General features: G+C 53.2%; 1 protein-coding gene and 1 long non-coding RNA gene across 6 annotated transcripts; both read right to left on the reverse strand.

The window, feature by feature from the left end:
- Nucleotides 1-3,424: 3,424 nt before the first annotated feature.
- LOC141917292 (uncharacterized) lies at nucleotides 3,425-22,282 on the reverse strand. Of its 5 annotated transcripts, none has more exons than XM_074810397.1 (8): nucleotides 22,228-22,282; nucleotides 20,391-20,500; nucleotides 14,039-14,169; nucleotides 10,653-10,793; nucleotides 9,712-9,893; nucleotides 7,887-7,984; nucleotides 4,747-5,038; nucleotides 3,425-4,398 (listed from the first exon to the last, which is right to left on the reverse strand). In XM_074810397.1, the coding sequence occupies exons 4-8, from the start codon at nucleotides 10,673-10,675 to the stop codon at nucleotides 3,983-3,985; spliced, it is 1,011 nt and encodes a 336-aa protein (XP_074666498.1). In that variant the 5' UTR covers nucleotides 10,676-10,793; nucleotides 14,039-14,169; nucleotides 20,391-20,500; nucleotides 22,228-22,282; the 3' UTR covers nucleotides 3,425-3,982. The 5 variants fall into 5 exon arrangements, with proteins under 5 accessions (XP_074666498.1, XP_074666499.1, XP_074666500.1 ...); XM_074810398.1 differs by having other exon boundaries at nucleotides 12,921-14,169; XM_074810399.1 differs by having other exon boundaries at nucleotides 14,039-14,173.
- A 20-nt stretch (nucleotides 22,283-22,302) lies between these two features.
- On the reverse strand, nucleotides 22,303-25,560 carry LOC141917297 (uncharacterized). The gene is made up of 3 exons (XR_012621265.1): nucleotides 25,437-25,560; nucleotides 23,169-23,309; nucleotides 22,303-22,408 (listed from the first exon to the last, which is right to left on the reverse strand). It is a non-coding gene; the product is annotated as an uncharacterized LOC141917297 (long non-coding RNA).
- Nucleotides 25,561-26,134: the final 574 nt, after the last annotated feature.

Consider the following 26,134-nt stretch of genomic DNA (forward strand, 5'->3'; position numbering starts at 1 on the left):
ATATTTGTGTTATGTAATCAATGAATATGTATATCCACACTCGATAAGTTTTTGGTAAAATGTGCTGTTGGGGTGCAAGCTTTGTGGAGAGATCCCCTTGCACCCCGGCTGGAGTAAAACATACCTGCTGTATAACTCTATTTTGAGTTGTAGAGTCTGTTTTCCGTGAATCAGTATTATAATGAAGACAGTTCACTTTCAGGACACTCAAAAGTTGGTTTCATTGCCAAGTTAACTGATCGATTAATCACTTTGCCAGGTTGTCAAACAACTCATTCTCAGCACAATTCTATACATTGTCTTTGTGGCCCAGGATGTTCTAGTTATTTTCTAAGGTATGGAATTCTTTATAAATTTCAGTGTCTCAGCTGACCAATCTTATGATTATCCCCAGGGGTGCAGTGGCTATAGCTACTAGCATAATCATTAACTCTGAAATTTAGTAAATATGAAGTACACTGTATCACCAGCAGAACAGGCACAGTGAAATACTTCATGCCCAGGAAACCAATAGCTGCCGATGGTTTTGCCATGAAAGGCCGGAAGCACTAAAACACTGAAAGCCAGACTGAGGATTTTTCTTGCCTTTTGATGTTTAAGACTCTTTTAAGGAGCTGCTGGACTCTGAGAGCTGTAATTTTTTGTTTCTCCTGTCATTTAAATCAACCTCCTTAATTCTACATTCCATTTTTTAATTTGTTGTTTCTAAAACCATCATGTCCAAGTAGGAGTAAAATACTAAGCGTGGCTGAGTCCTAAAGCTATTTGTAGCTGTGACCTAATCAAAGCAGAAGACCCAAGCTTCTAGAAGTGGCTTCTTGCTCCTCTTCCTCCACCCTGCCACAACCCCAGGGCATACTCTCTCGGGCAGTACCTCAGTAAATGAAAGGGCTGCTGTGCCTTGGCTACGCTCCACTCCTCTCATTCGCGGAGGTGATGTCGCGTTACTTAGTTGAGAAAAAACTGCCAGCACTGACCGTTATCTGCTGAGGCAATTTAAGATAAGCCCAGGATATTGCCACAAAAGATTGTGCCTCCCCTGTTCCTGCCTAGGTTTCTGCAAACCTGCCCTCTCTGTAGTGAGACAAGAATGTTCTCAGTGAAATGGTGAATCACCTGTCTTGGTAGTTCAAGCAGAAACTGAATGCTTACATCCCAGAACACACTGTTATAGTAGTGACTGTACTCTCCTATTGGTAAACTCAGTAGAAAAAAAAAATGTGACAACTATTTCAAGCTTAATAAAAAGTAACAGAATGGAAGAAATTGCAATTAAATCTTACTGGAGTTCAGTCATCTAATATCCAGCACAGGTTTGCCTTTTAATATGTATTAATATCACCCCCCCCAAAAATTATTCCCAAATCGTAGCAGCAGCTATACCAACAAAGTTAAAACCAGCAGGTTTTGGTTCTCCATCAGATTCAATAAAATAAGATAGGAGGTGTGAAATTCAGTACCGAGATAGAGAAATCAAATAACAAAGACAATCTCATAGATCCAACAATGTGAGTAGAGGACTTGGGCCTTAGGTGATATTCGGTCAAAACAGCATTCCATCACCCCCTGCTTTTATTTTTTTTATTATTTTTTTTTTTTAGACAAGAGCTTTGTCTCTCTGCAGTCTCAAAATATTCCAGCGGCAGCAGTCCTGTTCATGGATCACACAAGAACACAGAGGTGCCTGGGAGAGCTGAGGTGAAGTTAAGGTAAAACTCTAGAGCCCCGCTAATGGGAGGCTGCAAACGTACCAAAGACTTCCAGGATAAAGCTGCTGGACTGACGCAGGCGGGCAGAGGGCCAGCCACAGTTACTGGCCACTATTTATTATCAACTTCACTTTTTAAATTGTCACTACTTTTTTCCCCATAGTTTGAAATGGGTGCCAGCCAGGTAACGTTGCACTTGATGTATCTTTGCCATTCCTGTTTGCACTGAGGTGTTGGTCCTGTGGGTCTCTTCGGAGGGGAATCGCTCTCACCTCCCTCGGTGGCCCCGTTTACGCAGCAGGAGGTTTAGAGGACAACACTTGCCTCAGTGATGTGGAAGGACAGGACGCTGCTTCTGACCGACGGGGTGCAGCCGCCCCACGCAACACTCCCGGGGAGGAGCTGGCTCCGTAGCCCCTGTGGGAAGTGACTGTTTCCTCCCAAGTTGGGGCCGACTGAGGAACCGACTTGCTTTTCAGATCTGCTTTTGCAAGGCAGAACACAAGATTTTAAGCAAAATGCAGCTGGTGGGTCTGAGCACCTCCCGTCACCAAACCCCTGTGGAACTGGGCAAAAGGTGAGGCTGTTTGGGATAACGCGCATCTCAAATTGAACTGTGCTCCCTGTTTCAACAGGATTTGAGGGACTGGGAGCAAGTCCCAGGACCCTTCTAACAACGTCAGGCCAACGCTTCATGTCTCCTTCAGAAGACTCTGGTTTTCACAGTTACTGTGTTTAAAGGTACTGAATGCATCTGCACTTTATTCCCCCTGTCACCACCTATACTCCACCAAATATCTGCAACACTATGTAACTTTTTCACTTCTTTAATCGGAAGATAGCATTTACAAATTGTTAGATAATTAAGGCTGTTGCTGGAATTCTTAAAGAAAAGTAAATAATCAGGACTGTATGGATACACCATGTTTTCCCATAATTTTAACGTTACTTATGAAAAGCTGAGTCTATACAAATAGATCGCAAATAATCTTTCTTGGTACAACTGTTCCCCAGAACCATGTTTACGTGTGGGTGGCACTGACAGCATCTCTTTCCAGCGTGGAGAAAGACGATCCCTGGTTGGATAAGTGGGTAGAAGCGAAAGAGATGGGTCAGCGAAGAGCTGGCAGTGGTGTCAGCGAGCTCCACGGTGCCTGTGTGTTGTCGGTGAGGAGGACTGTGGCATTTTGCAGTGCTGCTTCTGCCAAGTGCTGGCATTTGGAAGAGGCTGTTGTTGCTAGAGGAACCAGGGAACAGATAGACCTGACCTGTACTTTGTGTTCTCAGGCAGGACAAGCAAGTAAGCACAACCAGGCCACGCTTAAACAAAGGTATGTGAGCGAGGAAATAAAAAGCAGTTCCTAGCCCACATTTCAGGAGGGCTGTACTGTTCAGGACAATGTGTCTATATAGAAAATCCTCACGAGATTCACTAATGTTGAGTTTCCTTTCAGAAAAATGATTCTCAAGTTCACACACTTTTAAAGCACTCTAGTTCTATTTTGAGTGTGGACCACAGCACTTTTTTCTCACAGGGATTACACTTATTCCACAGCCTGTTGTCCTAGGTCTGTCTTGTTCTGCTCTACTTTGCATTTACTTGCTTTCCCAAGTGTGGTGGTTTAGGCCCTGCTGGGACTCAAGACCACGCTGCCGCTGCCCCTCCCCCACCCTCAGACCGGAGCGGGGCAGGGAGTGAAATACAAACCCCGGGGTTGAGATAAGGAGAGGTTTAATACAACAGTGCAACAGCAACAAACTGAGCAACAACAATAACAATAACAGTAATAACAATGACCAGAGCAAGAGATATACCGCACGGATACAGCAGTGAGGGGACCGACCCGGACCAAAACCGTCCCTGCTCTTCCCGCGCTTGGGCGTCCGGACCTGACATCAGCATCGTATTGAATAACCCGGCTAGAGCTCCCTCCCCACTGCTGGGGAAACTTAACCCTATCCTAGCTGAACCAGGACATAATCCACCCCTTTATTCTATACCATCTGCTTCATGCCCAGCTGCCATTTAGCAATTAACAATAACAACAAAAAAAAAAAATTAACAAAAGCACAATATAATTCACAGTATGTTCTCACCCAAACTCAAGTCCCCTTGTGGTACGCATCGGACCTCTCCATCCTCCTGCATCACCCACCAGGTGCACCCAGGTCCTTGAGCAAAAACAATCCCGTGGATGGGTTTGCCTTTGCCTGACGCAGGACTAACCCAGACCATTTTTCCCAGCAGGTCCCTCATGCGCATCACAGGGACTTTATCCCCGTCTACAGCATGTGGGAGTTTTGACTGAGCTGGACCAGCTCGATTGGCAGATCCTCTTGTGTTGACTAACCAAGTGGCCTTTGTCAGATGTGTGTCCCAGTGTTTGAAGGTTCCACCCCCCCATTGCTCTCAATGTAGTTTTTAACAGTCCATTGTAGCGCTCGATCTTCCCAGAGGCTGGTGCGTGGTAGGGGATGTGGTAGACCCACTCGATGCCGTGTTCTTCTGCCCAGGCATCTATGAGGTTATGTCGGAAGTGAGTCCCGTTGTCTGACTCAATTCTCTCTGGGGTGCCGTGTCGCCACAGGACTCGCTCTTCAAGGCCCAGGATGGTGTTCCGGGCGGTGACATGGGACACTGGATAAGTTTCCAGCCACCCAGTGGTTGCTTCCACTACAGCTTCCAGTTCTGTTAAAAAAGGAAAAGGAGATTCTGATTCTCAAGTCTCCTGATAGGAAATGCTTTCCAGGTTTAAAAAGGTCGGAGCCCAACACCACGCAGCCAGTCGCTCACCCTCCCCCCGTTGGGGGAATGGGGGAAGAGAGTGGAGGGACACAAGGAAAACACGTAGGTTGAGATAAAAACCCACCAGTTTAGTGATTGTAATAAAACAAAACAATAAGAGAAAGTACAAATGGGTAATGCACAAGGCGATTGCTCATCACCCACCAACTGATACCCAGCCTGCTCCCGGCCAGCGATCCCGACAGAACAGAGATCCTGCCATCACAAAACTGGAAGCAAGAGAGAACGCACCTGCTTTATATCCTGAGCATAACGTCACGGGATATGGAACACTCCAATGGCCAGTCTGGGCCTGGCACTCCGGCTGTACCCCCTCCCAGCTCAAGAAGATTAACTCTATCCCAGCTGAAACCAGGACGCTGTTGTAGCAGATTACTCTGAGTGTGGGAGAGAACTGGAGACAGGCGAGCAAACGCTTCAGGTGACCGCAAAGGAGAGACGGGGCAGTCTGCAGTGTTTCTGTCGGGATCAAAGCAGAAGGTCCAGGGGCTGTGCTGGGGTGTGTGAACCCTCTGGGACGAGCCTGAGGGTACAGGAAGGTCCTGAGGGGACATGATGGGGGCCTGGGGGAACCCCGAGGGGAGCCATGGCCCAATGGCAATCTAGGTCCCTACGCCCTGCAGCGGAACCCCTGCCCCACCCGGCCTGGGTGACGTGTCACAATGTGACCCCCTTTGTGACCCCCCCTTTGTGACACGCCCCCGTGTCACCCCATGGCACTGTATATAAGCAGCGGGGCCCCGCAGTGTCTGACAAGACGGGGAAGGGACAGGACAGGAGCGCAGCGAGGACACTCCTGAGCCTACGTCTTTCCCCGCCGCCCCCGGCCTTTCCCTTAAGCTGAACCCCCCCACTGTCCCTCAACCACTTTCCTCCATTTTTGAGGATGGCAGAGGGAACCCCCCACCCCAGGGTGGTTTGGGAGGAGGTGGATGCTCCCCAGGAGAGCAGCTCTCCTCCAGAGCCCCACGAGGTGACCCTGGTCCAACCACTGCAGATCGGTGAGTAGAGGGCTCCCCGGGGCTGGCTCGATGCCGGGACCCCGTTTCCTCGGCATGGTGCCATTTAAAGCTCTTTTCGCCATCTGGGAGGCTTGTTGGCGAAGATGGTGTGTCCTACCGACTCTTCCATGTTTCCGTGTAGGCGAGACACTGCCGGAGGAGAATCCCGAGCACCCAGAGCTCCAACCAGGATGGGATTCTGAGAGCACCTTGTTGCTTTCTTCGCTTGACAGCGGCGACATAACAATGGTAATGAGCTCCCCCCTCGCAGGGACCCTTGTCCGTGGCATCGGCTTGTGCGAGCAAAGGGACAAGGGATGGATGAGCTGCTCAGTCATGCAGCACCGTCGGCATGCTCGGAGTGACATGTCTTCCCCCCCCATCCCTCCTCCCGTAGGTGTTTGGCGAAAACCTCTGGCCTCAGAAGACGGACATTCTCCTCGTGGCCATCGAGGCCTTGACGGCAGATGATGTCCACGACATGCAGATGGGCAGCGACATCGTGGACATGGCCGTGAGAGACCCAGCGTCCTGGCTGACGGATGTAAGTGCCCCGTGGCTGGACTGTCCTCCTGTGTCAAGATGTGTCAAGTCTTGCTCTTCCCTCCTGCCCTAACCCGGCTCTCTCAGGCACCCGAAACCAATTCAAGGCAGCAGGGAGGGATGGCAATGGCAGCACCGTCCTTACCCATGTCCCCTCCAGGTGCCAGAAATTATGAGATTCATCCACAAAAATGTGGAGCACATCCACATGGAGCCAGCCCGGAAGAGCCTGGACTCCCTGCTGCTGCAGCTGACCAAGTGGAGCCCCAGGGAGGTGGTCAGGAGCCTTCTGAGGATCTCTCCAACGTGTGACAGGTACCAGCCTCGACAGCCTTGAGGGCTCGTTCCCCAGGGGGAGAGTGGCCCAGAGACTCTCTGGCTGTCAGACGCACAGAAAACTGCGGGATATCTATCCCTGAGGAGCAGGGCTCTCCATCCCACCACGCTTCCCCCTTCAGCCAGAGCTGGCCAAAGCAGAGCCCCTGCCCCATGGGAACAGAACCTCACCCCCCTCTGCATCCCTGGGCACCCCAAAATGAGGGGCGTGGGCAGGGCCGGGGTCCGGAGGAGCAGAGGCAGCCCGACTGACCGAGTTTGCTCTGGCTCCACAGCGCTGCCATGGCTGTGTGGGAGGTGATGATCTCCGTGCCCTTGGCTTTGTGGAGCGTCTTGTTGGAGCTGCTCAACGTGCTGCAGGACTGGCGGCTGCGCAGGGTGTTCAGCTCTGCCACGGAGGACGCCTGCATCTACCCCTTGGCTGTGAGTGACCCACGCTCAGCCCCAGCGCTCTGCCTTCCCCCTCCTCCTCCTCCTCCTTCCCCTGTTCAGCACCAGCCAGACCCCTGTGTCACATGCTCGGGCCCCCCCCCATGCTGGTTTGGCCCCACCAAGCCTGTCCCGGCACAGGCAGCACTCTGCCCTCCCCCCCTGCCTGCATCCCCCTGCCCAGCTCTGCAGCCTGGAGACCCCAGGAAGGGGCGGAAACCAGAGTCAAGGCAGTTGCTGGTCCTGGGTCAGAGACGTGGAGACTCTGAGGTGGCTTCAAGGGGAGAGGAGACACTTGCCATGGACCGTGCTGGTGGCGGGGAGGGAGCCCTGCAGCTCTGCTGGTCTCTCACCACTGTCTCCATTTTAGCTCCTGGCCTGCGCTGACATTGACGTGGAGCAGTTTGCTGCCCTGTACAAAGCCCACAGGTACCTGAGGCGTCCCAGCCCAGTGACGCGCTCGCTTGTGCTCACGGGCCTCATCACACTCTCGAAAACACCTGAAATGGTGAGCGGGGGGGTCAGCAAGGCGAGCCACATTGGCAGCCGGGGGCTGGGGCGGTGGGGGGGTCTTTCACCACTTCACAAAAAGACAACGGTGTGTTTCATACAGGCCAGAAAACTCACGGTGCTGCTGCCTGACATACTGGAGACCCTGATGGACGCCAGCGCCGATGTCAAGACCAAGGCTCTGGTGTTGTTTATCAACGTGATGGGTCACATGAAGGAGGAAGAAGCCAACCTCATAAACCTGAGTCTGGCAGAGGAGCTCCTACCCCTCTTCGATGATGTAAGGCTGCCATGGGAGCCTGAGCTGAGGCGATGGCTGCAAGATGGCTGCCCTTCAGTGTGGCCATGCGGGAAGCATTTGGGCAGGGGTCCCCCCCTTACTCCTCTTGCGTAGCCTTTTGGGGCTCTTCCCCTCCCCGCTCCTCTTCCGGGGCCTTTCAGGGCTCTGGGGCCATTGAGCCACAGCTGCAGGTCTGGCCAACGGCTCCTGCGTTCAGGATCTGACCCCAGAACAGCTCCTCTCCCATCAGCCACGCTAACGCCCCTGCTCACCGTGGGCAGGGTGCTGAGCTCCCTCCGTCCTCTTCCCTGCCAGGAGTCCAGCCGGCTGCGGGAGCTCTCCATCCGCCTCTTCAAAGATGTGATGAAGACTGCGGTGGGGAGAAACAAGAAAAAAATGGTGAAGACAGTGCAGAGGGTCCTGCTCCCACTGTTCTTCCATACGAGTGACCAGATCGAGAGCGTGGCCAAGGTGCAGTGATCAGCAACTGGTGTCGCGGGGAAGGGTGTGCTGACACCACGGGGGTGGCCTGGGCATGAGGGACAATGGGAATGTGTGTCACCGCAGGGTCCCACTGCGCTGGTCCCACTGCTGCAGAGCTGGAGGGGGAGGTGGGGTCCCCCCCGGCCCACAGGAAGGGTCCCTGCAGCCCCAGCACGAACAGGGCCAGAGAACCTGGCACAGAGAGCTCCCTGCTCAGTCGGAGCTCCCAGAGCGCGGGATGGCCCCAGGAATGAAGGGGGATCCAATCCCAGGATCACACCGTCCCCCCAGCTCAAAGCCAGGCCCAGAGGAGGAGGATGCCACGTCTCCTTCCCTGGGCTCTGGTACCATCTCCCAGCCTCTGCTTCTCCACAGGCTTCCCGGGACACCCTCAGTGCCTGTGGAGAGTTCCTGCGCTGCAGGAGGCTCAGCTCCGTGGCCAAGACATGGCAGACACACCTGATCGGACAGTGCTTGGTGAGGACAACCCCCAAAGCCCAGGGCTGGCTGGACGGGGGCTGCAGCCGTGCCATGGGGAGGGCTGTGCCAATCTGCATCGCTGCCCTGCCCCAGCCCCGCTGCTCCAGCTGCATCCTCCTTCCCTGGCCTCCAGCACGCAGCCCCCAAGGGCTCTTCTCCAGGAGACCCCGGCCCATCTGGGCCCTGGCAGCGGGACGGAGGGGTCTCAGCACCCCCAGCCCCCTCTGCCTGTGGCGCGCTCTGGCCCTCAGCCCCACAGGGCTCCTGGCTGGGAGACGGGAGTCACTGGGAGGGAGCAGGAGTGCTGGCAGGAGGGACTGGTCTGGATGGCTGCGGAGGGTCCGTACCAGCCCCGTGCCCTTGTGCTCCCTCAGATAACGCACAACAGGAGCAGGGTGGATGAGTATCTGTGCCAGAGCCTGCCCTACGTGGAGGACCCTCAGGCCACCGTGCGAGAGGCGGCCGTCAGGTTCATTGGTGAGTTCCCGGGGAGCCATTTCTGGCTGCCCGGCCCCAGTCCCCACTGGTGGGGCTCGCTGGGGGTCTTGCTGGGTCCCACCGCCCTCGGGAGCTGTCCTTGCCGGGGGACAGCCCTGCCGAGGGGGAGCAGAGCTCTGACATTAACTCTGTGCCCCAGGGCTTGCTGTGCGGCGCCGGCGGATCAGCCAGGAGAGGCTGTGGCAGATCCATGATGGTGAGTAGGGGACAGAGTCCGGGCAGGTCCTGCCGTGCCCAGGAAAACGCTCCTGGGGCAGACGAGCAATTTCAGAAGGTTTTTTCCAAGAGCAGTTTCAGAAAGTTGTTTGTGTCTTAACACATAGGTTAGCGTATCTCTTTAGTGAGGTCTTGAAATCTTGGAGGAATTTTATTTTCTCACCAAAAAGGAAGGGAATTTGTGGGGAAAGAACAGCCGTCTCTGTCCTGCCCCTTGCCAGGAGGCTGATGATGTCCAGACTCCACATTGTGATGCTCAGATCAATACACGGGCTCGTTGAGGGCACACACAACTCTAGACTAGCTCGTACGGCAAACGAAAAATGACTCTGTGGCCTGGCCCAGTCCTGAGCTCCTTTGTGTGTCGGGGGTACACGGGTCATTCCTGAGCAGCAGCTTCAGCCGCTCTGGTTGTCTCACCAGCTCCTCCTGGCCAGGGAAGGAGATGGATGGCGCTGGCATGGGCTGGAGGGGGGTCCTGGGGTCTCTGCGGGCAGTGAGGGTTCACGTCTGCTCTGCTCCCTTCTCTTGCAGTGCTCCAGCCCTTGGGGAAAGACTCTGAACTCTCCATCAGGTCCCTGGCAGCCGAGACCGTCTGCATCCTGACAACAGAGCAGAGGCCGATATCAAGGTGGAGCCTGCGGTCGCTGTGCTGCTGGCTCTTCTGACCCTCCGAGAGAGCAAATGCTCTGGAAAAAGGCTGAACTGGAATAATGATTTTTTTAAATAAAGCCGGAGCCACAAGCCGCTGGGACTCCACAGTGTCCTTCCCACGGGGACCACCCTGAGTGTGCTGAGCAGGGTCCCCCCCGGCCTCTGCCGCTGCCCCCAGGACTGCACACCCGGACCCAGCCCGGAGAGGAGGAGGAGGAGGAGGGAAGCTTTAGCCCATCCTGCCCCTCCCGAGACATCTCAGGGCATGAAAATGCACCCGTGCGCCAAGCTGGCACGTCCCCATTTGTCCCAGCACCAAAATCCTCTCTTGTACTGGGGAGCTGGGCTGGTTTTGACTGGGCACTGGTTAGTTGCTAGAACATTCTGGGTTCAAATTGGGGGATTCTTCCCTTTGAGACGAGAACAAACTACCACTATACAGATTATTGACATTAGGAAAAAAAGTACTTTTTCCACATTGCAAGTAACTAGTTAACAAGATAAATGAGGTGGTTTTTTCTATTTTATTGTATGATTTTTTCACAAGTTTTGTCTTCATACCAGTAAAGGACTAAACCAATGGCCCCGACATGCCTCCTGAAACCAAAGTCCTGCCTTCCAGCACATCCAAGCTCCTTGCATAAACATTGTGAAAGTGGTGAACCAAACGGGAAACAAAATTCTGAACACAGGAAAATGTCCCCTACCTTTCTTTACCATCTGTGAACATACTACGGCTCTCAGAAGCCAGCCCTGCGGTGAGCAGGAGGTTGGGAGCAGTTTCAAATTCCGTTAACCTGTGCACATTCAGATGGGATGTATCCTGCAGGGGAAGGCGGGGTGCAAACCTAGAAAAAGGAAAAAAACCAAACCTCAAAGGTACAGAAAGATTCTAACAAGGGGAGCAAAGCTGAAATGCCACCCTCGGCACACAGAGCTGCGAGTCCCTTGCTCCTGGCAGCAGAAGATGGTTTCTTATTGTAGCACATTAGATCCTAAACCAAGTGCCACCCAGCATTTGGCTGTGGGAACAACGAGCGTTTGGGATTATTCCTGGGAAACGGCAGACACTTCCCTGCATCCCCCAGAGCTCAACTCCATCACCAGGGTCTGCACGGGATACTCTGTGCGTAGCTGATGCCAGCAGGAACAGAAAAGCAAAGGGCTCAGCTCAGGCGAAGGAGTCCCTGGCCCCAGCGCCAGCGTGTGCTCCCAACACACAAACTCCAGATTCCCCTCTATAGATGTAAACCTGCACATTCTCCACCTCTGCACACAGTTCAGAACATTGTCTCCTCCGGAACAGAGAGCAAAATACCGCAGAGACGTTACAACAGAACGTATTCTGATACTGAAGAGCTCTGGTTTGTCACGTCAAGCATCAGGCACCCCAGCAGCGCGTGGCTGTGGAAGGCGTGTGGACAGAGATAATTCACCGGGCACAGGGAATGCGGGAGAGGAAAGCTCACAGACAGACGCCAGAGGATGACAGCTTGGGCATTTGTTGCCAGGCTGAGAGAAGGCCGAAACACCTGACAGAGAGAACTGAAGGCAGGTGTTTTTCCATTTCTTGGGTTTGCTTCTCGGTCAGAATGGAGCCGGGGAGACACCCAGCTTCAGCACTTGGATTCTGCAACTGTCTGCAAAGTCTCCACAACACAGGATGGTGTGTATAGAGGACCCCCAAAACCCACATACGCTGCTGGTAGATTCACTTTCAGTCTTTTGCATTTCCTTTTACCTTCCCCACCACTGATTTTGAAGCAGCACAGGCACTGGGGAGTTGCTGCTTTATTTCCTTCACCACCACCACCATCCAGCTGCAACATTTTCTTCCAGTTCCAGCAGAGATCACACCTGCGCTGGGCAGCACAGACTGGCCAAGAGCACAGACACATCAAACCAGTGATACCAACCTGCCTGTGCACAGCCATCCACAAATCCCCACCTCTGACTCCACTCACCCACACACCATAAATTCTCTCACACAATTTGGGTCCAAAGAAGCGACTGCAGAAGCCTGCACCTTAAGTACCGTGAGAAGAGGCTGAGTAGGGCATAAATACACACCAGCTGTTCCACCTTCTGCTTCAAATTTACAACGAATCCACAAGAAAAGATCTCGACTCTATTCAGCCCTTCCTTCCCCCTCCATCCAAGTTACAACAGCCACCTCCTCCAGTGCCCGATGCTGCAAGTCTCCACTCCTGCGTTCCTAGATTAAAGGTCCAACTCAGCTTAGGTACATCAATGCTTTGTGTAAAATAAACGCAACTGTAAAGACTCATATTGGCTTAGAATCTCCCTGAGTCAAATGCACACTTGTGAGAGAAAACGGGAACATACATACAAGAGCACTTCTAAAGAAATTTATAGGTAATTATTTGATAGAGAATGAACAGAAGTTTGTTTCCAAGCTGACAGCACAGCTATATAAGGAGTCTAACAGCAGTGGACGCTGCCAATTAGATGCTTCACACACCACCTCTACAGAAGTTAAATGAAGTCAGCAGAGTGCCAGCTTCCCCATCAGCAGAAATACATGGTATGGCCCTTGCAGTGGGTGTAGTCATGTCAGTAAAAGAGTCTTGTACGCTTAGAGCTTGTGCTCACTTCTTCTGGCTTAAGGCAGCTTTCTATCAGTATAACTACTAGAGAATGAGAGCGTGACTTCAGAAAAAAAATGCCAACTAATGAAAGTGGCACAACACTTGTATCACCTAGGAGCACGGCAGCTGTGAGGTTTCCTCTGTGCTAACCCCAGGCCAGGGGTAACAGGCTCCAGCAGAGTCTTCCAGCCCCAAACTGGAACAGAGACTCACCGGCTGCAGCTGCAGGGGAACACAGACATGCACGACAAGAGACAGTTCTCTGTCAAGTCAGCAGCCGCCTGACCAAAGCCAGGCTGACCTAGGAACCTGCATGCAAAACCACATTCCAGTCGGGTTTCTTGGCTGCCCTTGTGTGGTCTGTACCTGGCCGCTGTGTCCTGAGCAGCCCCTGTCCCGGACGACACTCTTGCTGGGAGCAGGACATTTCATGGGTCAGATGAGGCTTGTCATGAGGTCAGTGACAGGCGCAGTTTATCCAGGGATGAGGAAAATCCCACAGCCAGGCAACAGAGCCCTGAAGGGGAACTACTTAACACAGAGGCAGCAGCAGCGGAGACTCAGCCTCTTTTGCAAATACACCAGATGGAATCCACAGAGATATCTGAGCTGTGGTTACGAGCATCAACACAATCCTCAGAAACATCCTGGCTCGTCTGGTTTTGTATCTGCATGACTTTATACTGAAGTCAAATATTTTGAGCCATGATCAATCAGTACTTCAGAAACACACACAAATGACTTGCAAAAGTGTTTTTCCCCCTGTATCCTCCTAAGAGTATCAGAGTAGTGTCAACAGACAGCAAGACAGCAATTCTCCAGTAAATAACCAACCTCATGGGTATTTCCCTTCAGTCATATCTGTGGTGGTGTGTGCTCAGATGCTGTGTCCAAGATGCAGCTTTTCGTATCCAAGTGTAATGCTTTTGGTTTCTTCTAATGTATCTGTGAGCACAGTTTACTTTTTATATATTCCCGTAACTACAGAACTGACACATTTGTGAACTGTTCAGAAAAACGGGGAGTAGTAGATAGGCCACAGGCAAATTTGTTAAATAATGTAAAACAAAAGTCTATTTCTCCTTGGAAGTATTACATCCTTACGTGCAGTCACCATCTAGAAGTGTATCCAGCTTAGTACTCTTGAGAAGGGGATTATTTTCTGAAGTGCCCAAGAGATGTAACAACACGCACACATGCAATGTGAGGAGGTAACTCAACCGATCAGTTTAACCACTCCTCTGTTTCATCCTCTTAGATGCTTTACAAAATCTCCCCAAAGACCGAGATCTCTTCTGACTTTAGACATGTAAAAGTTGACATGTCTTTTTAGCTTCTGTAGGAAGTGGCAGGCGCTCCTCAGAAGCGATCTATCCCACTTGCTCTCATACTCATCTCAGGACGTCCTGCGGCTGGGCAAAAATTCACTTTTCTAAATTTGTTTATGCACACAGCACAGGGGAAATTCAACTGGACACATTTACCTTCCTCATTTCAGAGAGGCCAAAAGTAATTTAAACAACCCTCCAAAGAAGGATCGATACGGATGTTCTTCATATAAGGTACAGCTGTTCTCCACCGCATCCAGTGCACCACTTCTGCTGCTGTCTTCAGTCTTCCTACAAGCTGTTGGGAACAAGAGATGGATGTTTTAACTTCCTCCGTAATCACAACTGCTTTTACACTCACCCCAGACCTCTTGCACCAGCACGCCTCCCTCTGATTCCAGGGCACATTAGTGTTACACTCACGTCTCTGCCCGCGCCATAACTACTCTCCAAAAGCCACCGTGTGCTGTTTAGCTCCTATGCCCCAGTTTGGAATGCAAACAAATAGAACTAATAGAAACATATTTAAATTTAAGAAAACCTCCACCCCACAACAGGGAGTGCCCTACTACCAAAGCTCCAATAGACCCCGTCCCCTTCAGTCACTTTCCCACTCTTCTGCTGGTATAGATTGAATTTCATTCCACCTGCTGATCCCTGTACGGCCCCTCCAACTAATCCAGGCAGACAAGTTCATTGACCTTTACACAGCAGCCTGCTCAGTAACGGGCAGGTTGGGATACTGCTGGACTTTGGAAAAGTCAGCTCCTGCTCCAAAGTCCCGAACAACCTGGATCATCTCTCTGAAAGGGAGGAGGGAATTTTCTGCACCATCCTGATGTATCGCCGCTGGATGTTAGTTTACTTTGTGACCTGTAAGGCGTCTGGAAGCAGAATATGATCACTGAGATGGCAGATCCTAGTGCAATACATCCATCACTATTTGCTGCTGTGGTTACAGTTAGCAAAGGCCACAATAAGACACATTCTACCAGATTAGGGGGAAACAAGAAACTAATGATTGCCATATCATTGTCCTATCTTCTTCCACTACAGAGTTCAAACTGGTTTAAAAATTGGTGTTGTTAGACCTGACTTCAAAGGCAAGAGGCATTTTATCACTCAGCATTGTTATCAAGCAGAGAGAGAGTACGGCAAAGCTCAATGGGGAGGAAAAAAATAATTCTCAAGAGCAGAGGCACTTGCATTCAATTTAAAACTAGGCATAGCCTAGCAGATACACACTGGCCAAAACTGACCTCGCATCTTTTAATGCGTGAAACAGCGCTGAAGGCTGCCCTGCAATCAGACAACTACAGCTGGTGACTTGAGCCAGGATGTTAACCACCGGCGGGCGAGTCAGGCTGGGTAGACGGTCTCAGAGCTCTTCTCCCACCTCTGCCAACTAGTGCCACAGCAGGCAGAGCCCCCCGGCAGGCTGAGGGCCCTGTAAGTGCCTGCACCCACCACCTCTCTCCAGGGGCCAGAAAGAGTCTGGAGATCCAACAGATGCCCCCAGCCTCAGGGCAGCACAAGGGACAAGTCAAATGTGCAAAGTCCTGCTCAGCGTGCAGCCCCGGCCAGGTCTGCAAGAGCAAGGAATGGATTTACCCAGGAACTCTGGAATCATCTGCTGTTTGACAGGGAAGCAACATCAGGGACTCAGGAGTCCTGTTGTCAAGCAACAAGAGGGACAAAGTGGTTGACTGAAGAAAAACCTCCAGGTTTTGTGTTCCCTAAAACAATTTTTTTTCCCCAGGTCATGACTGAGCTGTGGCCTCTCCTCCCACACTCAGTCCCTCTAAAAAAAAAAAAATAAATAGTCTGTCGGTCTCATCCAGCAAGGGTCTTCTACAATTTATGATTATTTCCATGTGCCACGATAAGACAGAATGAAGGACAGGCTCATTCTCTGTCAGCTTTTCATGTGTTATTTCACAGCTGACACATACATCAAGCTTCTGTACAAGCTGCTTGACATAAGTGCCAGGAGGTTTATTTTTCGGCCTGCCTAATACTCTTTCTGATCTTTTGGATCAGCCATATACAGAACAGACTTCAGTATTTAAGGGTTTAAGTCCTCATGAAACTGTGTTGCTAACTGACATCTGCCGAGAAAGGCAGCTCAGGGAACGTTCTAAACAAGAGTAATCTTAGAATCATTTCTATAAAATGAGAGCAACAGCAGCAACAACAGAAAAGCATGCAAGGGTGGAGGGAAAAAGTGAGCCTCGAATAAAGGATACTGCCAAGATTTAGCAATGACCTTAACGATTCAATGCAGCAGGAGAAAATGACCAGAGCATGTAATGCCCTGCCACAGCCTCTCCTTCTGCCAGACACTACAGGAAGGGAAAGTAATCTCAGAGGACCCTGCTAATGGCTCTCCAGCCTTTACACAGTCAATGCAATACAGAAATCGACAAATTAGGGGGTCCCCTGCATAATTGTTTATCCATCGGCATTCTGCTTTTTCTGCTCTGCTGCTAACCTTGCTGTCAATCTCAAAACGCTTTCTGGAGTATATCTCTGCAAGGACGCACACCTGTTGGCAATATCCTCTGTAAAATTATCTGAGCTATTCATGACTCGGCTCAAGCCAAGGCTTGACCCAGCTGATCAGGAGCCTTCAGTGCTCACCATGCCTGCGGATCATCCTCTGATGTGGCTGTAGCAGAAGACTGCCTCTCCTCCCAGGTGGAGCAAGAAATCACCAGGAACAGAAAAGCCCCAGGAGGTGGCAGGAGGAGGAGTGCTCCAACACTTCCCCAGCAGCCACAGAGCATCTGCTTGGGCAAGTGCCCTACCTGAGGGCAGGTACAGACACATCCCTGTGCAGAACCCCTGGTGAGGCAAGCTCTCTCCTGCAAGCCGCTCCTGGCATCAGGATGCTGTGGAGGGATTTGAGGCACTCACAGCTCCCACAGCCTCTGCCTCAAGCAGCTGCCCTAAACTGAAGCAGACCCGTACTATGGGGAGTCACCCACACTCTGTTTTCCAGACTCATTTATAACTGTGCAGTCTACAGCTTCCAGTTCTGTTAAAAAAGGAAAAGGAGATTCTGATTCTCAAGTCTCCTGATAGGAAATGCTTTCCAGGTTTAAAAAGGTCGGAGCCCAACACCACGCAGCCAGTCGCTCACCCTCCCCCCGTCAGGGGAATGGGGGAAGAGAGTGGAGGGACACAAGGAAAACACATAGGTTGAGATAAAAACCCACCAGTTTAGTGATTGTAATAAAACAAAACAATAAGAGAAAGTACAAATGGGTAATGCACAAGGCGATTGCTCATCACCCACCAACTGATACCCAGCCTGCTCCCGGCCAGCGATCCCGACAGAACAGAGATCCTGCCATCACAAAACTGGAAGCAAGAGAGAACACACCTGCTTTATATCCTGAGCATAACGTCACGGGATATGGAACACTCCAATGGCCAGTCTGGGCCTGGCACTCCGGCTGTACCCCCTCCCAGCTCAAGAAGATTAACTCTATCCCAGCTGAAACCAGGACGCTGTTGTAGCAGATTACTCTGAGTGTGGGAGAGAACTGGAGACAGGCGAGCAAACGCTTCAGGTGACCGCAAAGGAGAGACGGGGCAGTCTGCAGTGTTTCTGTCGGGATCAAAGCAGAAGGTCCAGGGGCTGTGCTGGGGTGTGTGAACCCTCTGGGACGAGCCTGAGGGTACAGGAAGGTCCTGAGGGGACATGATGGGGGCCTGGGGGAACCCCGAGGGGAGCCATGGCCCAATGGCAATCTAGGTCCCTACGCCCTGCAGCGGAACCCCTGCCCCACCCGGCCTGGGTGACGTGTCACAATGTGACCCCCTTTGTGACCCCCCCTTTGTGACACGCCCCCGTGTCACCCCATGGCACTGTATATAAGCAGCGGGGCCCCGCAGTGTCTGACAAGACAGGGAAGGGACAGGACAGGAGCGCAGCGAGGACACTCCTGAGCCTACGTCTTTCCCCGCCGCCCCCGGCCTTTCCCTTAAGCTGAACCCCCCCACTGTCCCTCAACCACTTTCCTCCATTTTTGAGGATGGCAGAGGGAACCCCCCACCCCAGGGTGGTTTGGGAGGAGGTGGATGCTCCCCAGGAGAGCAGCTCTCCTCCAGAGCCCCACGAGGTGTCCATGGTCCAGCCACTGCAGATCGGTGAGTAGAGGGCTCCCCGGGGCTGGCTCGATGCCGGGACCCCGTTTCCTCGGCATGGTGCCATTTAAAGCTCTTTTCGCCATCTGGGAGGCTTGTTGGCGAAGATGGTGTGTCCTACCGACTCTTCCATGTTTCCGTGTAGGCGAGACACTGCCGGAGGAGAATCCCGAGCACCCAGAGCTCCAACCAGGATGGGATTCTGAGAGCACCTTGTTGCTTTCTTCGCTTGACAGCGGCGACATAACAATGGTAATGAGCTCCCCCCTCGCAGGGACCCTTGTCCGTGGCATCGGCTTGTGCGAGCAAAGGGACAAGGGATGGATGAGCTGCTCAGTCATGCAGCACTGTCGGCATGCTCGGAGTGACATGTCTTCCCCCCCATCCCTCCTCCCGTAGGTGTTTGGCGAAAACCTCTGGCCTCAGAAGACGGACATTCTCCTTGTGGCCATCGAGGCCTTGACGGCAGATGATGTCCACGACATGCAGATGGGCAGCGACATCGTGGACATGGCCGTGAGAGACCCAGCGTCCTGGCTGACGGATGTAAGTGCCCCGTGGCTGGACTGTCCTCCTGTGTCAAGATGTGTCAAGTCTTGCTCTTCCCTCCTGCCCTAACCCGGCTCTCTCAGGCACCCGAAACCAATTCAAGGCAGCAGGGAGGGATGGCAATGGCAGCACCGTCCTTACCCATGTCCCCTCCAGGTGCCAGAAATTATGAGATTCATCCACAAAAATGTGGAGCACATCCACATGGAGCCAGCCCGGAAGAGCCTGGACTCCCTGCTGCTGCAGCTGACCAAGTGGAGCCCCAGGGAGGTGGTCAGGAGCCTTCTGAGGATCTCTCCAATGTGTGACAGGTACCAGCCTCAACAGCCTTGAGGGCTCGTTCCCCAGGGGGAGAGTGGCCCAGAGACTCTCTGGCTGTCAGACCCACAGAAAACTGCGGGATATCTATCCCTGAGGAGCAGGGCTCTCCATCCCACCACGCTTCCCCCTTCAGCCAGAGCTGGCCAAAGCAGAGCCCCTGCCCCATGGGAACAGAACCTCACCCCCCTCTGCATCCCTGGGCACCCCAAAATGAGGGGCGTGGGCAGGGCCGGGGTCCGGAGGAGCCAAGGCAGCCCGACCGAGTTTGCTCTGGCTCCACAGCGCTGCCATGGCTGTGTGGGAGGTGATGATCTCCGTGCCTTTGGCTTTGTGGAGCGTCTTGTTGGAGCTGCTCAACGTGCTGCAGGACTGGCGGCTGCGCAGGGTGTTCAGCTCTGCCACGGAGGACGCCTGCATCTACCCCTTGGCTGTGAGTGACCCACGCTCAGCCCCAGCGCTCTGCCTTCCCCCTCCTCCTCCTCCTCCTTCCCCTGTTCAGCACCAGCCAGACCCCTGTGTCACATGCTCGGGCCCCCCCCCATGCTGGTTTGGCCCCACCAAGCCTGTCCCGGCACAGGCAGCACTCTGCCCTCCCCCCCTGCCTGCATCCCCCTGCCCAGCTCTGCAGCCTGGAGACCCCAGGAAGGGGCGGAAACCAGAGTCAAGGCAGTTGCTGGTCCTGGGTCAGAGACGTGGAGACTCTGAGGTGGCTTCAAGGGGAGAGGAGACACTTGCCATGGACCGTGCTGGTGGCGGGGAGGGAGCCCTGCAGCTCTGCTGGTCTCTCACCACTGTCTCCATTTTAGCTCCTGGCCTGCGCTGACATTGACGTGGAGCAGTTTGCTGCCCTGTACAAAGCCCACAGGTACCTGAGGCGTCCCAGCCCAGTGACGCTCTCGCTTGTGCTCACGGGCCTCATCACACTCTCGAAAACACCTGAAATGGTGAGCGGGGGGGTCAGCAAGGCGAGCCACATTGGCAGCCGGGGGCTGGGGCGGTGGGGGGGTCTTTCACCACTTCACAAAAAGACAACGGTGTGTTTCATACAGGCCAGAAAACTCACGGTGCTGCTGCCTGACATACTGGAGACCCTGATGGACGCCAGCGCTGATGTCAAGACCAAGGCTCTGGTGTTGTTTATCAACGTGATGGGTCACATGAAGGAGGAAGAAGCCAACCTCATAAACCTGAGTCTGGCAGAGGAGCTCCTACCCCTCTTCGATGATGTAAGGCTGCCATGGGAGCCTGAGCTGAGGCGATGGCTGCAAGATGGCTGCCCTTCAGTGTGGCCATGCAGGAAGCATTTGGGCAGGGGTCCCCCCCTTACTCCTCTTGCGTAGCCTTTTGGGGCTCTTCCCCTCCCCGCTCCTCTTCCGGGGCCTTTCAGGGCTCTGGGGCCATTGAGCCACAGCTGCAGGTCTGGCCGACGGCTCCTGCGTTCAGGATCTGACCCCAGAACAGCTCCTCTCCCATCAGCCACGCTAACGCCCCTGCTCACCGTGGGCAGGGTGCTGAGCTCCCTCCGTCCTCTTCCCTGCCAGGAGTCCAGCCGGCTGCGGGAGCTCTCCATCCGCCTCTTCAAAGATGTGATGAAGACTGCGGTGGGGAGAAACAAGAAAAAAATGGTGAAGACAGTGCAGAGTGGCCTGCTCCCACTGTTCTTCCATACGAGTGACCAGATCGAGAGCGTGGCCAAGGTGCAGTGATCAGCAACTGGTGTCGCGGGGAAGGGCATGCTGACACCACGGGGGTGGCCTGGGCGTGAGGGACAATGGGAATGTGTGTCACCGCAGGGTCCCACTGCGCTGGTCCCACTGCTGCAGAGCTGGAGGGGGAGGTGGGGTCACCCCCTGCCCACAGGAAGGGTCCCTGCAGCCCCAGCACGAGCAGGGCCAGAGAACCTGGCACAGAGAGCTCCCTGCTCAGTCGGAGCCAGCTCCCAGAGCGCGGGATGGCCCCAGGAATGAAGGGGGATCCAATCCCAGGATCACACCGTCCCCCCAGCTCAAAGCCAGGCCCAGAGGAGGAGGATGCCACGTCTCCTTCCCTGGGCTCTGGTACCATCTCCCAGCCTCTGCTTCTCCACAGGCTTCCCGGGACACCCTCAGTGCCTGTGGAGAGTTCCTGCGCTGCAGGAGGCTCAGCTCCGTGGCCAAGACATGGCAGACACACCTGATCGGACAGTGCTTGGTGAGGACAACCCCCAAAGCCCAGGGCTGGCTGGACGGGGGCTGCAGCCGTGCCATGGGGAGGGCTGTGCCAATCTGCATCGCTGCCCTGCCCCAGCCCCGCTGCTCCAGCTGCATCCTCCTTCCCTGGCCTCCAGCACGCAGCCCCCAAGGGCTCTTCTCCAGGAGACCCCGGCCCATCTGGGCCCTGGCAGCGGGACGGAGGGGTCTCAGCACCCCCAGCCCCCTCTGCCTGTGGCGCGCTCTGGCCCTCAGCCCCACAGGGCTCCTGGCTGGGAGACGGGAGTCACTGGGAGGGAGCAGGAGTGCTGGCAGGAGGGACTGGTCTGGATGGCTGCGGAGGGTCCGTACCAGCCCCGTGCCCTTGTGCTCCCTCAGATAACGCACAACAGGAGCAGGGTGGATGAGTATCTGTGCCAGAGCCTGCCCTACGTGGAGGACCCTCAGGCCACCGTGCGAGAGGCGGCCGTCAGGTTCATTGGTGAGTCCCCGGGGAGCCATTTCTGGCTGCCCGGCCCCAGTCCCCACTGGTGGGGCTCGCTGGGGGTCTTGCTGGGTCCCACCGCCCTCGGGAGCTGTCCTTGCCGGGGGACAGCCCTGCCGAGGGGGAGCAGAGCTCTGACATTAACTCTGTGCCCCAGGGCTTGCTGTGCGGCGCCGGCGGATCAGCCAGGAGAGGCTGTGGCAGATCCATGATGGTGAGTAGGGGACAGAGTCCGGGCAGGTCCTGCTGTGCCCAGGAAAACGCTCCTGGGGCAGACGAGCAATTTCAGAAGGTTTTTTTCAAGAGCAGTTTCAGAAAGTTGTTTGTGTCTTAACACATAGGTTAGCGTATCTCTTTAGTGAGGTCTTGAAATCTTGGAGGAATTTTCTCACCAAAAAGGAAGGGAATTTGTGGGGAAAGAACAGCCGTCTCTGTCCTGCCCCTTGCCAGGAGGCTGATGATGTCCAGACTCCACATTGTGATGCTCAGATCAATACACGGGCTCGTTGAGGGCACACACAACTCTAGACTAGCTCGTACGGCAAACGAAAAAATGACTCTGTGGCCTGGCCCAGTCCTGAGCTCCTTTGTGTGTCGGGGGCACACGGGTCATTCCTGAGCAGCAGCTCCAGCCGCTCTGGTTGTCTCACCAGCTCCTCCCGGCCAGGGAAGGAGATGGATGGCGCTGGCATGGGCTGGAGGGGGTCCTGGGGTCTCTGCGGGCAGTGAGGGTTCACGTCTGCTCTGCTCCCTTCTCTTGCAGTGCTCCAGCCCTTGGGGAAAGACTCTGAACTCTCCATCAGGTCCCTGGCAGCCGAGACCGTCTGCATCCTGACAACAGAGCAGAGGCCGATATCAAGGTGGAGCCTGCGGTCGCTGTGCTGCTGGCTCTTCTGACCCTCCGAGAGAGCAAATGCTCTGGAAAAAAGGCTGAACTGGAATAATGATTTTTTTAAATAAAGCCGGAGCCACAAGCCGCTGGGACTCCACAGTGTCCTTCCCACGGGGACCACCCTGAGTGTGCTGAGCAGGGTCCCCCCCGGCCTCTGCCGCTGCCCCCAGGACTGCACACCCGGACCCAGCCCGGAGAGGAGGAGGAGGAGGAGGGAAGCTTTAGCCCATCCTGCCCCTCCCGAGACATCTCAGGGCATGAAAATGCACCCGTGTGCCAAGCTGGCACGTCCCCATTTGTCCCAGCACCAAAATCCTCTCTTGTACTGGGGAGCTGGGCTGGTTTTGACTGGGCACTGGTTAGTTGCTAGAACATTCTGGGTTCAAATTGGGGGATTCTTCCCTTTGAGACGAGAACAAACTACCACTATACAGATTATTGACATTAGGAAAAAAAGTACTTTTTCCACATTGCAAGTAACTAGTTAACAAGATAAATGAGGTGGTTTTTTCTATTTTATTGTATGATTTTTTCACAAGTTTTGTCTTCATACCAGTAAAGGACTAAACAAATGGCCCCGACATGCCTCCTGAAACCAAAGTCCTGCCTTCCAGCATGTCCAAGCTCCTTGCATAAACATTGTGAAAGTGGTGAACCAAACGGGAAACAAAATTCTGAACACAGGAAAATGTCCCCTACCTTTCTTTACCATCTGTGAACATACTACGGCTCTCAGAAGCCAGCCCTGCGGTGAGCAGGAGGTTGGGAGCAGTTTCAAATTCCGTTAACCTGTGCACATTCAGATGGGATGTATCCTGCAGGGGAAGGCGGGGTGCAAACCTAGAAAAAGGAAAAAAACCAAACCTCAAAGGTACAGAAAGATTCTAACAAGGGGAGCAAAGCTGAAATGCCACCCTCGGCACACAGAGCTGCGAGTCCCTTGCTCCTGGCAGCAGAAGATGGTTTCTTATTGTAGCACATTAGATCCTAAACCAAGTGCCACCCAGCATTTGGCTGTGGGAACAACGAGCGTTTGGGATTATTCCTGGGAAACGGCAGACACTTCCCTGCATCCCCCAGAGCTCAACTCCGTCACCAGGGTCTGCACGGGATACTCTGTGCGTAGCTGATGCCAGCAGGAACAGAAAAGCAAAGGGCTCAGCTCAGGCGAAGGAGTCCCTGGCCCCAGCGCCAGCGTGTGCTCCCAACACACAAACTCCAGACTCCCCTCTATAGATGTAAACCTGCACATTCTCCACCTCTGCACACAGTTCAGAACATTGTCTCCTCCGGAACAGAGAGCAAAATACCGCAGAGACGTTACAACAGAAAGTATTCTGATACTGAAGAGCTCTGGTTTGTCACGTCAAGCATCAGGCACCCCAGCAGCGCGTGGCTGTGGAAGGCGTGTGGACAGAGATAATTCACCAGGCACAGGGAATGCGGGAGAGGAAAGCTCACAGACAGACGCCAGAGGATGACAGCTTGGGCATTTGTTGCCAGGCTGAGAGAAGGCCGAAACACCTGACAGAGAGAACTGAAGGCAGGTGGTTTTCCATTTCTTGGGTTTGCTTCTCGGTCAGAATGGAGCCGGGGAGACACCCAGCTTCAGCACTTGGATTCTGCAACTGTCTGCAAAGTCTCCACAACACAGGATGGTGTGTATAGAGGACCCCCAAAACCCACATACGCTGCTGGTAGATTCACTTTCAGTCTTTTGCATTTCCTTTTACCTTCCCCACCACTGATTTTGAAGCAGCACAGGCACTGGGGAGTTGCTGCTTTATTTCCTTCACCACCACCACCATCCAGCTGCAACATTTTCTTCCAGTTCCAGCAGAGATCACACCTGCGCTGGGCAGCACAGACTGGCCAAGAGCACAGACACATCAAACCAGTGATACCAACCTGCCTGTGCACAGCCATCCACAAATCCCCACCTCTGACTCCACTCACCCACACACCATAAATTCTCTCACACAATCTGGGTCCAAAGAAGCGACTGCAGAAGCCTGCACCTTAAGTACCGTGAGAAGAGGCTGAGTAGGGCATAAATACACACCACCTGTTCCACCTTCTGCTTCAAATTTACAACGAATCCACAAGAAAAGATCTCGACTCTATTCAGCCCTTCCTTCCCCCTCCATCCAAGTTACAACAGCCACCTCCTCCAGTGCCCGATGCTGCAAGTCTCCACTCCTGCGTTCCTAGATTAAAGGTCCAACTCAGCTTAGGTACATCAATGCTTTGTGTAAAATAAACGCAACTGTAAAGACTCATATTGGCTTAGAATCTCCCTGAGTCAAATGCACACTTGTGAGAGAAAACGGGAACATACATACAAGAGCACTTCTAAAGAAATTTATAGGTAATTATTTGATAGAGAATGAACAGAAGTTTGTTTCCAAGCTGACAGCACAGCTATATAAGGAGTCTAACAGCAGTGGACGCTGCCAATTAGATGCTTCACACACCACCTCTACAGAAGTTAAATGAAGTCAGCAGAGTGCCAGCTTCCCCATCAGCAGAAATACATGGTATGGCCCTTGCAGTGGGTGTAGTCATGTCAGTAAAAGAGTCTTGTACGCTTAGAGCTTGTGCTCACTTCTTCTGGCTTAAGGCAGCTTTCTATCAGTATAACTACTAGAGAATGAGAGCGTGACTTCAGAAAAAAAATGCCAACTAATGAAAGTGGCACAACACTTGTATCACCTAGGAGCACGGCAGCTGTGAGGTTTCCTCTGTGCTAACCCCAGGCCAGGGGTAACAGGCTCCAGCAGAGTCTTCCAGCCCCAAACTGGAACAGAGACTCACCGGCTGCAGCTGCAGGGGAACACAGACATGCACGACAAGAGACAGTTCTCTGTCAAGTCAGCAGCCGCCTGACCAAAGCCAGGCTGACCTAGGAACCTGCATGCAAAACCACATTCCAGTCGGGTTTCTTGGCTGCCCTTGTGTGGTCTGTACCTGGCCGCTGTGTCCTGAGCAGCCCCTGTCCCGGACGACACTCTTGCTGGGAGCAGGACATTTCATGGGTCAGATGAGGCTTGTCATGAGGTCATGACTCCAGTTCTGAGCCGAGCACAGTGGCCACTACATGGAGATAAAAGAAAGAAAAGGCCACAGCTCGTCTGCAAGGTCAAGGAAAAAGGGGAGAGGTGCTCCTTCAGGAACTCCAAAGGATTGTTTTGTTGAAATTATTCATTGTTTCTACTGGCAGATGCTGTTATTTATCTGCAGGGTTCTAGGGAAGTGACATTAAGAAATCCCCATCGAGAGGTTTTCACCATGCAAAGAAAATGAGGGATTTTACAACAAAAAGAAAACTCATACACTTTGTTTCTTTCTTCTAGGACACCTCTGTAACAGAGGCTGGCAGCGCCCCGTGTGCTGTGCTCACCCAGCAGCACTAACCTGTCCTTTCCTGGCAACCTCTGTTCATACCCCAGCTGCGAACAGTCCTGGGGGCAACAACAAGAGCAATGCAATTCAGCATCATTTGCTGCTTGGGGGGGCTTTTGAGGAGAGGGATGGTTTTCTTTGTGTCATTGACACTAAACTTTTGGTACGTTTGATTTCTGAACAAGGCTCAGTGAAGCAAAAGAAACTGCTGAAGTAAAAGAAAACAAATCACATTCATAGTTCTTCCACATTGCTCCTGATTG

Source organism: Strix aluco, chromosome 36, assembly GCF_031877795.1.
Source record: "Strix aluco isolate bStrAlu1 chromosome 36, bStrAlu1.hap1, whole genome shotgun sequence".
NCBI classification, from domain to species: domain Eukaryota; kingdom Metazoa; phylum Chordata; class Aves; order Strigiformes; family Strigidae; genus Strix; species Strix aluco.

Bases quoted from the DNA above. Each gene is read 5' to 3' on its own strand.
- LOC141917292 (XM_074810397.1), bottom strand. From the start codon at position 10,675: ATGTTCACAGATGGTAAAGAAAG. The intron at 9,894-10,652 runs GTAGGGGACATT...CTCTGTTGTCAG, and splicing joins TTCACAGATGGTAAAGAAAG to GATGCAGACGGTCTCGGCTG. The intron at 4,399-4,746 runs GTGCGTTCTCTC...CTTTTTTAACAG, and splicing joins ATGCTCAGGATATAAAGCAG to AACTGGAAGCTGTAGTGGAA.